The sequence below is a fragment of the Eimeria tenella genome, genomic scaffold (assembly GCF_000499545.2).
Source record: "Eimeria tenella Houghton genomic scaffold, Eth_scaff11, whole genome shotgun sequence".
Classification (NCBI taxonomy): domain Eukaryota; phylum Apicomplexa; class Conoidasida; order Eucoccidiorida; family Eimeriidae; genus Eimeria; species Eimeria tenella.
The window spans coordinates 294,298-304,845 of record NW_013541474.1 but is presented as its reverse complement, the minus strand read 5'-3'; the positions used below and the strand labels follow the sequence as shown (position 1 = coordinate 304,845).

The window sequence follows — 10,548 nt, the reverse complement described above, 5'->3', positions numbered from 1 at the left end:
CTGCTGCTGCTGCTGCTGCTGCTGCTGCTGTTGTTGCTGTTGTTTGTGTTTGCTGCTGCTAGGGCTTGTTTGTATTTGTCGCGCAGCAAGTTGAAGCAGTAAGCAGCCAGGCGCAGGTCTTTGGCTGCTACGAGTGTTTCTTCCTGCTGCTCCGCAGCAGCAGCAGCAGCAAGAAAGGTCTCGACCTCTGCAGCACACCACTGCTTCTCGAGTTCGGTGAGTTCGGTTTGCTGCTGCAGCTGTTCTGCCGCGGCTGCGTCGCCGTGCTGCTGCTGCAGCTGCGGCTGTCCGTGTAGCCCGTGCTGCTGCTGCTGCTGGCGGAGGTGCAGCAGCTGCTGCTGCAGCTGCTGGTTCTCGCGCTGCAGCCGCTGCAGCAGCAGCGCGGGGTCTTCTTCCTCGTTGACTTCTGCGGAGTTTTGAACTTGGGCCACAACTTGTGCAAATCTGCAAGTATTAATTGTTTCATGAATGCAATTTGCTTCCAAAGTTGCTGTTGCAATCATTCGAGTTCTGCAGTTGCCCCCCAAAGAGTCCTTCAGCACCGAAGTCATCAGCGAGTTCCGGTAGGGAATGTGCCTGCTGCCGCTGCTGCTGCTGCTGCTGCTGCTGCTGGTGGTGGCGGGAGTTTGCTGCTGCTGCTGGAGAGCGAGGATGACTTGTTCGAGGTAGTGGAGGGACAAGTTGATGCTGCAGGTTTCTTGGAAAAGAGTATTTTTGGAGTTGTTGGGAAGTGTTTTTTGGCAAGAAGCACTATTTTCGGGACAACTTTGAGGAGAGTTTCGGGAAGCGTTGCTGAAACTGTTTTTAAAACTAGTTTTGTTTCTCTCGGAGCCCGCCAAGTCCACCAAGTGGAGCTTGGCCTTCCTGCTGCTGCTGCTGCCGCGGGCGCGGCTGGCGATCCACAGAGTGAAGATGCAGTGGGATCTCGTCGAAGTTTCGTTTCGAAAAGTCTCGGAAACTGTTCTGTTGGCGTCTCCGAGGAAGAGCAGCTGGAGGGCCTCCTCTTCGGAGGCGACGGGGTGTACAGACAGCCCGCGCAGCAGCAGCTGTCCGCGCGCGTCCGCGGCGGCCTCGACCCTGCGACTTTGCGCAGCACTTGTTTCTTTTTTCGAAACCAAAAGGTCAAAACCCCTTTCCTGGTAGATCTCCAAGTAAGAAACTCCGATCCAGAAGTCTGCGGAGCAGCAGCGGGCAGCAGCGAGCTCGAAAGCCCGCGAAAGCGCCCGCGGGATAATTCCGCGGAGTTCGAAACTGCTGCTGCTGCCGCTCATCGTGAAAGTCTTTCCAGACCCCGAGGGCCCGTACGCAAACACTGTCCCGTTGACGCCCTGCAGCGCAGCTTCCACGAGGGGCTCCGCCACTGCTTTGAAAACATCTTCCTGGGAGCTCTGGGGCCCCAAAATCCCGTCGAATCGGAACGAGCGCTCTCGAAAACCCCCCCCAACTCCCCCAATTGGCACTTTAGTTCTTATGCACTTTCCCTCCGGCCCCACGCGGAAGGCCGCGGCTTCGCGCGGGCCCGGGCGCAGCCGTAGGTACACCTCAATGCCGCTGCGCCCGCGCAAACTGCTCTCCGGGTTTTCCGCCATTTCAGATATTCTTTCCACTTTTCCGCTTTCTGCTTCTCCCGTTCACGTTGTTGCTTTTTGCTTCTTTTCCTTTCCACTTGTTCTCCGCCCTGTGGCTTTTTCTTCTTTCTTTTGACTTGTTCTCCACTTTCTGCTTCTCCCCTTCAAGTTATTGTTTTTGCTTTTTCTTTTAACTTGTTCTCCACTTTCTGCTTCTTTTGCTCAAGGTGTTTTTGTTTCTTCCTTTTCTTTTAAATTGTTCGCCACTTCCTCTTTCTTTTCTTCAAGTTGTTCTTTGTTTCTTCTTTTTCTTGTAACTTGTTCTCCACTCCCTCTTGCTTCAGTTCTCAGTGTTCCTTATTTCTTGTTTTCTGTTTCAAATTGTCCTCTATTTCATGTTATTCTTTGTTTCAAGTGCTCTTTATTTCTTCCTCTTCTTTTAAATTATTCTTCGCTTCATGCTTCTTTAGTTCTTATTGTTCTTTATTTCTTGTTTTTCTTTGTTTCAAATTGTCCCCTATTTCATGTTATTCTTTGTTTCAAATGCTCTTTATTTCAAATGTTCTTTATTTCAAATGTTCTTTATTTCAAATGTTCTGTATTTCAAGTTACTTCTATTTCATGTTGTTCCTGTTTTCATTTCAAATGTTCTTTATTTCAGATTACTTTTATTTCAGATTGCTTGCATTTCAAATTGTTCTTCATTTCAAATATTCTTCTTTTTAATTCTCTTCAGAATTTAAATTTTTCATTTTTAGAACTGATGCTTTTTATTGCCAACTTAAAATGCATGCAACTCATTCATGCGCTGCGCCTTCGCACGAAGCTCGACGCTCTATACAACATTCAGGGTTTAGGGTTTAGGGTTTAGGGTTTAGGGTTTAGGGTTTAGGGTTTGGGGTTTGCTCTGTCTAGAAGCAACCTGCTTCAGCGGCGTTCAGCCCATCGCCTCAAGACTCTTCAGACGGAAAGCTGATTCTTCTTTTAGCGTTTAGCGTTTAGGGTTTAGGGTTTAGGGTTTAGGGGTGTGGTAGCTGTCCTGCTGCATGCAAACAGTCAGAAGGCTTAAAAGGAAGCTCCAGATTTCATAACCCCAAACCCGAAACACTTTAGGGGTCTCGAGCGTGGGGCCAAGGAGTATAGAGCTCGCAGCAGCAGCAGCAGCAGCAGCAGAAGCAGCAGCAGCAGCTTCGCTTGCTGCAGCCGTTCCTCCGCCGCGTTTGGCTATTTGAGCTGTTTCTGGGAGGAAAAGCAGTAGTTGTTGGCTTCATAAAAGCTCTTAGTTTGAAATAATTAAAAAGGAATTGATTTTGAATAGTGAAGACAGTTATGTGGCCTATGGCTGCGAGTAATGCCAGCAAAGTGCCCCACTGTGTACATACACCCCGGATCCGCTGCAGCAGCAAATTTCGTGTGCAGCTCCAGCTGCTCTTCTGCCGCCGCTTTGAGGAAATATGGAAAAAAGAAAAAGAGCTTTTAAATTAAAGACTAAAAATAAAAAGAAAAAAAAAGAAGGGCCGGAGGAAGTTTGAATTCGAGCCAGAGTTGAATGGTCAGGTCACCTGGTTCCACCGGGCCGGACACCCTGGGATCTGAACCTTCTGCTTGGAATCCGGGAAACAAATTCAATAATTTGGAAAGCAAATTTAAAACAATATTTATTTGCCTAAAAATTAAAAAAAATTAAAAGAGCCGCGCCCCAGAGAACTGAAAGACGATCGGCCTCCCCGATTGCATTTGCAGCTGCCGCTGAGCCGGCAGCGGCTCCCCAGAAGGTGCAGCTTTCGGCAGTTCCACTCAGTTCATCGGAGCAAATGAAATAAAATTGCAAATTAAATAAATAATAAAAGAGTTTTTAAAAAGCAAAAAAACAACTGGAGTGAGGAGAAGCGAAGTTTCCACTGCGGGCGTCATCCCAGCCTGCATGCATGCAGCGCCAGGGGGCCAAACTACCCTTCATCTTGGCTAAACTGAGTTATAAATTATTCTTTATCTTCTTTTTTTCAAATATCTATTTAATTACTTATTTATTTTGCACAAAAAGCTGGTTTTTGGGCCTTCTAGACCCCAAACTCTCGAAATCTTCAAAAAAGAAAATCCCAGAAAGCCAGTAAGCGCTTTCATTACCTCTTTCACAAATCCAAACTCCTGCTAACTTGCCCATCAGCACAAATCCAAAAATGAACATTTTCTTTAACGGATTTCTTTCTTTCATTTAGACTCTGGAGCCACGGATCATCCTAAACCCTAAACCGTAAACCATAAACCCTTAACGCTGTGTAACGGAGGCAGCAGCGCTGTGAGCACTGCTAGCCTCTTTGCAGCTGATCGATATATATATATATATATTGATATACATGTTTCAGGGCTTTATTTTAGGATTTTAGTATTGAGGGTTTAGGGTTTAGGGCTTTTAGGGTTTATGGTTTGACTGTGGGAGTTAGGGTTTTCCGGCCCAAGAAGTTCCCCAAGGGCTTGTTGGCCTTCATGAGATTTTCATCTCCTTACTGTAGCAAATTGTGTTTCTACTTCGATAAGCATTAGCTGCTGCTGTTGCTGCTGCTGTTGCTGCTGCTGTTGCTGCTGCTGCTGCTGCTGCTGCTGCAGCTCCTTTGAGACCATACCAAAATGGAAGACATAAAGTACGAGCGCATATTCTGCGCAGAACAAATCAATGTGCCGCCAACTCTTCCCGTGATTCTGAAGCAGCTTACCAAGGCTGTGAGGCTGCTGCTGCTGCTGCTGCTGCTGCTGCTGCTTCTGCTGCCGCTTCTGGTTTCCCTAGCTGCTGCAACTGTTTTACTAGGCACTCCTGCTGCTGCTGCTGCTGTGCTCGTTTTTGGCACTACTGCTGCTGCTGCTGCTGCGCTGTTTTCCGCACTCCTGTTGCTGCTACTGCTCTCTTTTTTAGGGCACTGCTGCCGCTGCTGCGCTGGTTTTGAATACTGCTGCTGCTGCTGCTTTGGGTTTGAGCCTTGCTGCGGTGGCTGCCTCGGGCTTCAGCTGCTGCTGCTTCCCCCAGCTTGATTTTGGTCTGCTGCTTCTCGCCTACAGGTTTATTTCCTTTATTCTGCCGCACTATTTAGCAAAATTAATTTTAAAAATAAAAAAAAAGAAAGAAAACTGCTGCTTCTGCTGGTCTTTTGGACTTTCTTTAGGTCATTCGGGCAAACCCAACGAGCGGCATGAGTGTCACTGGTAGGCTTCGGCATTTTTTATTTAATTTGACATATTTTTGTTTTAAATTGAATTAAAAATAATAAAAATATACTTTTAAATCCTTTCAAAAAAATTTAAACCTTTAAATCGGGCAAAAAGCGCAAAAATGAAACGGCTTGCTGTGGCTGCTGCTGCCGTTGGCTCTCTAGAGGGAAACTTGGTGGATTACAAACTTTATGAATTCTGCTACAAGTTCTTTTCTGCAAAAGTAGAAGGTAATTTGAATATTATTTTTTTGGAAATGCAGCTAAAGAGTTTTCAGAGGCCTCGCCAGCTTTCAGTTGAGGAAACTTGAATTTCCCACTTGCTGCATCTTTTTCAATTCTATTTTGCTGCAGAAAGAACTGCGGGTTCGGCAGAAAATGCAGAACAAAATTAAAAACGGAATTCTTGTTTCAGAAGATCCCGTTTTTCAAATTCAAAAACTTGAACTGCAAATCCGCGGGGCTCCGGTGTCGATTGCGAATGGGATTTGATTCTCTAGTCAGTCTAATGAGCTTATGTAGGACAAAAAAACCTTTTAATGCATTTAAAAAGTATTATATGAGGAGAACTTCAGGGAAAGAAGGCAACTTCAGGCGCCGAGATCAAGCTGGTGCTGCTGCAGCAGCTTGAGGAGGTGCTGCAGCAGCCTAAGGTTGTTTTCTTCCTTCTTTTCTCCTTTTCAAAATTCAACTGCAGAAAATTAAATTAAAATTAAAAAGTTGAAATTGTGGAGGCTGGAGTTTTCGAATTAGCGCCGATGCTGCAAAGACTGAACACAGCCAGCTCAAGTGATCTGGTGACTGGTTCAACACAGAACAATTAGATGCAAATAGGCCTTTTAAATCGACAGTTTTAAAACAAAACAAGTAATTAGAACAAATGCTTTGCTAAGTTCGTCCTGGAAAGTCATTCTTCAGGACTTTCAAGAAGTTGCATTTTCCCGTTTGTGGAAAAGAAGTGAATTTCTAGAAAGGGGATCGACAGTCTCAGCAACTAATTGAAAAGATAATGGCGAGTTCAAGTGTATTTATATTTGTATAAAGCTCAAGTGTATTTATATTTGTATAAACTCATGTTTGCATTTAGACTTTGCATGTATATGGGTAGATGGTTCAATAAACAGCAGCTTTCAGCCAGCTGCAAGTGCCGAAGCTGTTTGAGTTGAAATAAAGTCACTGATGGTCGTTGCAGGTTTTAAAACTAATTTTAAAATTTATTAAAATAGAATTGCTGCTGCTGGGGATATTGCAGGCGCAGCGGCTGATTTTGAATTCCTTTTAAAGTAATAGACACATATTTGTTTTGCAAGAAACATGTTCAGCTCTTGACACTGTGACTCAGCATATAGATTTTAAAAAGAAGAAGTGATTTTTTAAGTTTAAAAGAAAGATAAAAGGATAAACAGCTGGAAATGAGGCAGCAGCAGGGGAAAAGGAATTATCTCAGACCTCGTGAACTGAGCAATCAAAAACCCGAAAATAAAAAAGAGAAGCTTCCCGCTCGCATTGCGCCTGCTATGCCCTCTACTATAAAATTGAAATTAATGCAATTAATTCCATATATGATTTATTTTTTTAATTTAAACGGGTTTGCCTAATGATATATGTATGTTGAGATTGCTCAGTTTACCTTAATCGCTAGCCAAGAGGCGTGGAGAACTTTGAAAGCAGCAATAATGCCATCAAAACAAACAAATAATAAGTGTCGCGGCGTCTCTCGAAATGCTTTTGTTTTATTCAACTAAATTTAGAACAAAAAAGGAAAAAAAGAGAGACAAAGGGGCCTGAAAGCGCTTTTGAGACTGCTGCAGGTCAGAAGGTGTTCCATCGTTTGGAATTAACGATGCAGGGTGATGCTTCCTCAGCACTTAAAAAACAAATAAATTAAAATCAATAAATGAAATTAAATACAATTTGCATTGAAGATTTTTGTTCTTTGCGCTGAATTGAGCAAAAGTACTTTAGAAAGGTCTTTCCCGTTGCCTAGCAGCAAACAGCATATGCACGATGCAGTTTGGTCTTCAGTAGGCATTCGGCATCAAATTAAATATATTATGAATATTAAGTTTACATAAATATATTATATATACATATACTTCAAATTGTTTGCAGTAGAGAGCCTCTATAGGACACCTCCAGCATCTGCTGCCTTTTTTTGCCTGAGTCCAGCCACCTCAGAAGCTAGTGGAGCTTGAAGGAAGGCTAGAAAGAAATATTTTATCCCTTTAACCTAAATTAAATGAATTAAGTGATTGGAAATCCAGAAAAAAAGGAAATCAGCTGAAGTTTCAATTCACTAGAGATGCATTCCGCATTTGAAGAAGAAGAAGAATAGGAACTGAGGAAGCGTGGAACCTCCAACAAGCAGAAGAAACTTGAACTATTCCTTTTGAAACATTAAATATTTATAAATACAAATTGCCACACATAATGAACGGCTATTGTCTCACACCTGGCTCCAAATGCATCCTTTTGTTTCCTCTTTTGCCTCTTCGCCGGCTATTTAAACTTACCAACAGAGCAAAAAGAAAAAGATTCTTTTAAGTTCTGCAGTGCTGCTAGCCGCTGTTCTTATTTGCTGCCTTTTCTACTAAGAATTACTGGGCGGTTTCTCGCTTCCCTTCTAATTAGGACTTGGATTATGAGCCCTCTTATTACTGCAAATTTAAATCTGGCACTCTGTAAACACTAGATATGACTTTTCCTTTTTATTAAATCAAAATGTTCTAGTCTGTTACGTTAAAAATGTGCCAGATAATCGGGTAAGCTGAAGCCAAACTAGTTCCTTGCGTTTCAACTCCCCTTGAGATTCTTAAGCCAGCAGCCCAGTGCCAACACCCTTCCGCGGCGCCTTCCGCTGAATACCGCGACATTTTGATTCACATTTATATTTTTAAATTTAAATGTGCAGAATAAATTAAGAAGAACGGGAAGTAATACCAGGCAGCCCTTGCCGTAGGAGCAGCTGGGCTAGTGTGCGCAGGCGCTGGGTTTCGTATTCTGCCTATGCAAGACGTAGATGAGCTGTAGATGCTGATTCGGATTAATCGTGTTCTTCACTTCTAATTTAGGGTTTAGGGTTTAGGGTTTAGGGTTTGGGTTTTAGCCGGAAAGGTTCGCGAGTGGAACGGCGCATGCAGCCACGGTGAGGGGCCCGGGGAGCGCGAACTCGCACCGCTGCGAACGCCGTGGATAAGAGCTGGCAATAGAAAACGGAAAAAATTTAGCTTTAGAGAGTTTCTTTTCTTTTGTCCTCTCGAGGATTCTTTTCTGGAGACTTGTGCAGCTCCGCAGAGCCACACATCCCGTTCGCTCTCGCCGCAGCCAAGATGCCACGCACTCCCTGGATTGGCGGCAACTGGAAGTCCAATGGCACTGTTGCTTCCATTACGGAGCTTTCCAAGGAGCTCAACCATGCTGAATTTGACCCCAGCCAGACGGGTAAGTCGACGCGTATGTTCTGCAGCAGCAGCTGCAGCAGCTGCTGCAGCTGCTGCTGCAGCGCGAACCTGAACTGCTGCCGCCGCTCACTAGACGTCCCACTGGGGCCTTCCTCTGCACGCCTTTGAGTTCAGTGATTTCATTTGTCAATACATGCTGGATAAATGTCGCGAGGTTTCTTTTGTCGAGGTCCGGCTTCCCGGAGCTGCGAGAAACTCGTCTCAGAGCTATTCTTGACCGGACAGTTAGCGTGTTTCAGTGCTCGCCTCGTCCCGCGCAGAGTTCTGCAGGATGACTGGCGCTTTTTGCAGTTTTGAGGCACTATTTAGTGGGAATTGATGAGTTTTGGGCGGCGGTTTCGTGCGTAGCTGCTGCGTTTGGCCGGCTTTCCGTGCCGGGCTTTGCAACTTCGTGAAGTTGAATTGCCCGCCAGCCGTGGCCGTGCCTGTGGCAGAATGCGGAAAGCTGCATGCAGGCTCTTTGCTCCACCGGCTGTGCCGTTTATTTCATAAGAACGGCGCGAAGCCGGCGGGTTCTTGCGTCGGTGGGTTCATGGTTGGCGGGCGTTGAAGTACTGTGCACTTCCTTTCGCAGCACTTCGTTCATTGCTTCGTGACTAGCCCTTTATGTCCTTTCATTTCCTTTTATTTTCTTTTTATTTTACGCTTTTTGATCTTTTTTCGCCGACTTCGACGGGGTTCTGCGTGCGGAGTGCCCTCTTGAACGTGCAGAGGTGGTCGTGTTTCCCACGGCGCTGCACATCGGACTTGCCAAGGAGAAACTGAAGAATGGCTTTCAAATAGGATGTCAGAACATTTCAAAGACGGGCCCTGGCGCCTTCACTGGCGAGATCACGTAAGGCAGCAGCAGCTGCAGCAGCTGCAGCAGCTGCAGCAGCTGCAGCAGCTGCTGCTTTCCATTTGAAACCCCGGCAGCAGCAGCCCCTGATCCCGGGCTTTTGTCGCCTTTGGCTCGCCAAAATGCAATTTATGCTTTCATCTGTCGAGCAGAAGATGTGCGTTTATCCTTCCGCGGATTCACGAAACGCGCGACCTCGCAGCCCAACTGCTGCTGCTGCTGCTGCTGCTGCTGCTGCTGCACTGTGCAGGGCCGGGATGGTGAAGGACTTCGGGCTGAAGTGGGTGATGGTGGGCCACAGCGAGCGGCGGCAGTACTACAGCGAGACGGACTCTGTGGTGGCTGAGAAGGTGGCGATGGCGATGAAGGAAGAAGGCATTCACGTCACTGTGGGTCCCGCTGCAGCAGCAGCAGCAGCAGCAGCAGCAGCAGCAGAGCAGCGGTTTGTTTGCAGGTTTCCTCCCGTCTGCCGCCCCGTTTCCGGGTTTCTCCCCTCCCCGCTGCCGCCCAGAGCTGCTGCTGCTGCTGCTGCTGCTGCTGCTGCTGCAGATCTGCATCGGGGAGAAGCTGGAGGAGCGGGAGGCGAACAAGACCATGGAGGTCTGCAGGCAGCAGCTCGAAGCTGTTCTTCCGAAAGTCTCCGACTGGCGCAGAGTCGTGATTGCCTACGAGCCGGTCTGGGCCATCGGCACGGGCAAAGTCGCCACCCCCGAGCAGGCCCAGGAGGTCCACGCCGTGAGGGTTTAGGGTTTAGGGTTTAGGGTTTAGGGTTTGGGGTTTGGGGTTTCCGCCGAGTCTCCGTGTCTTCGAGTTTGGACCAGCTTTTGCGAAAGTCTGCAAACTAGTTTTCCATTTCCTGCAGTGGACTCCAAATTGCAACTTTCTGGGACTTGGATCTTTTTTCGAGAACTTCATTTTGCACAAGGGGCTCCAGAGCTGCTTCGCTTGCCGCGAACGGCTGCTGCTGAGTTGCTGCTGCTGCTGCTGCTGCTGCTGCTGCTGCAGGCGCTGCGCAAGTTCGTGGCGGAGAAGGCCGGGGAAGCCGTCGCGGAAGAACTTCGAATTGTTTATGGCGGATCTGTTTCGGAGCAGAACTGCGAGGCGCTGCTGCGGTGTACAGACGTCGACGGCTTTCTCGTCGGCGGCGCCTCTCTCAAGAAGGCCTTCGTCGACATCATAGGCGCCCCCGCGAGGGTTTAGCAAACCCTAGCAGCAAACCCTAGCAGCAAACCCTAGCAGCAAACCCTAGCAGCAAACCCCAGCAGCAAACCCTAGCAGCAAACCCCAGCAGCAAACCCCAGCAGCGAGCCCGGCAACGAGCCCGGCAGCGAGCCCTGGCTCTTCGAAGGCCGAGCCCCGAGCCCGTGGGGGGCAGCAGCAAACGCTGCTGCTGCTGCTGCTGCTGCTGCTGCTGCTGCGCTTCGGATGCACTTGCGTGCGGGGCCCCCAAGCCGGGGGGCCCTATTTTATTCGTGCTG

General features: G+C 47.3%; 2 protein-coding genes across 2 annotated transcripts in view; one reads left to right on the top strand and one right to left on the bottom strand.

Annotated features, from left to right (window-relative positions):
• Positions 1 to 1,589, bottom strand: part of ETH_00030910 (kinesin motor domain-containing protein, putative) — a gene marked incomplete at both ends in the record, with an annotated part of 2,255 nt that extends 666 nt beyond the window's left edge. The window contains one exon of the mRNA XM_013372870.1: positions 2 to 1,589. Within this exon, the coding sequence (XP_013228324.1) occupies positions 2 to 1,589 (1,588 nt within the window). The remainder of the gene's footprint in view (position 1) is intronic.
• Positions 1,590 to 8,100: 6,511 nt separating this feature from the next.
• Positions 8,101 to 10,270, top strand: ETH_00030905 (triosephosphate isomerase; the record flags this gene model as incomplete). Its single annotated transcript, XM_013372869.1, has 5 exons — positions 8,101 to 8,212; positions 8,944 to 9,067; positions 9,321 to 9,459; positions 9,620 to 9,805; positions 10,076 to 10,270. 5 exons carry the CDS (start codon positions 8,101 to 8,103, stop codon positions 10,268 to 10,270), a joined length of 756 nt encoding a protein of 251 aa, XP_013228323.1.
• Positions 10,271 to 10,548: the final 278 nt, after the last annotated feature.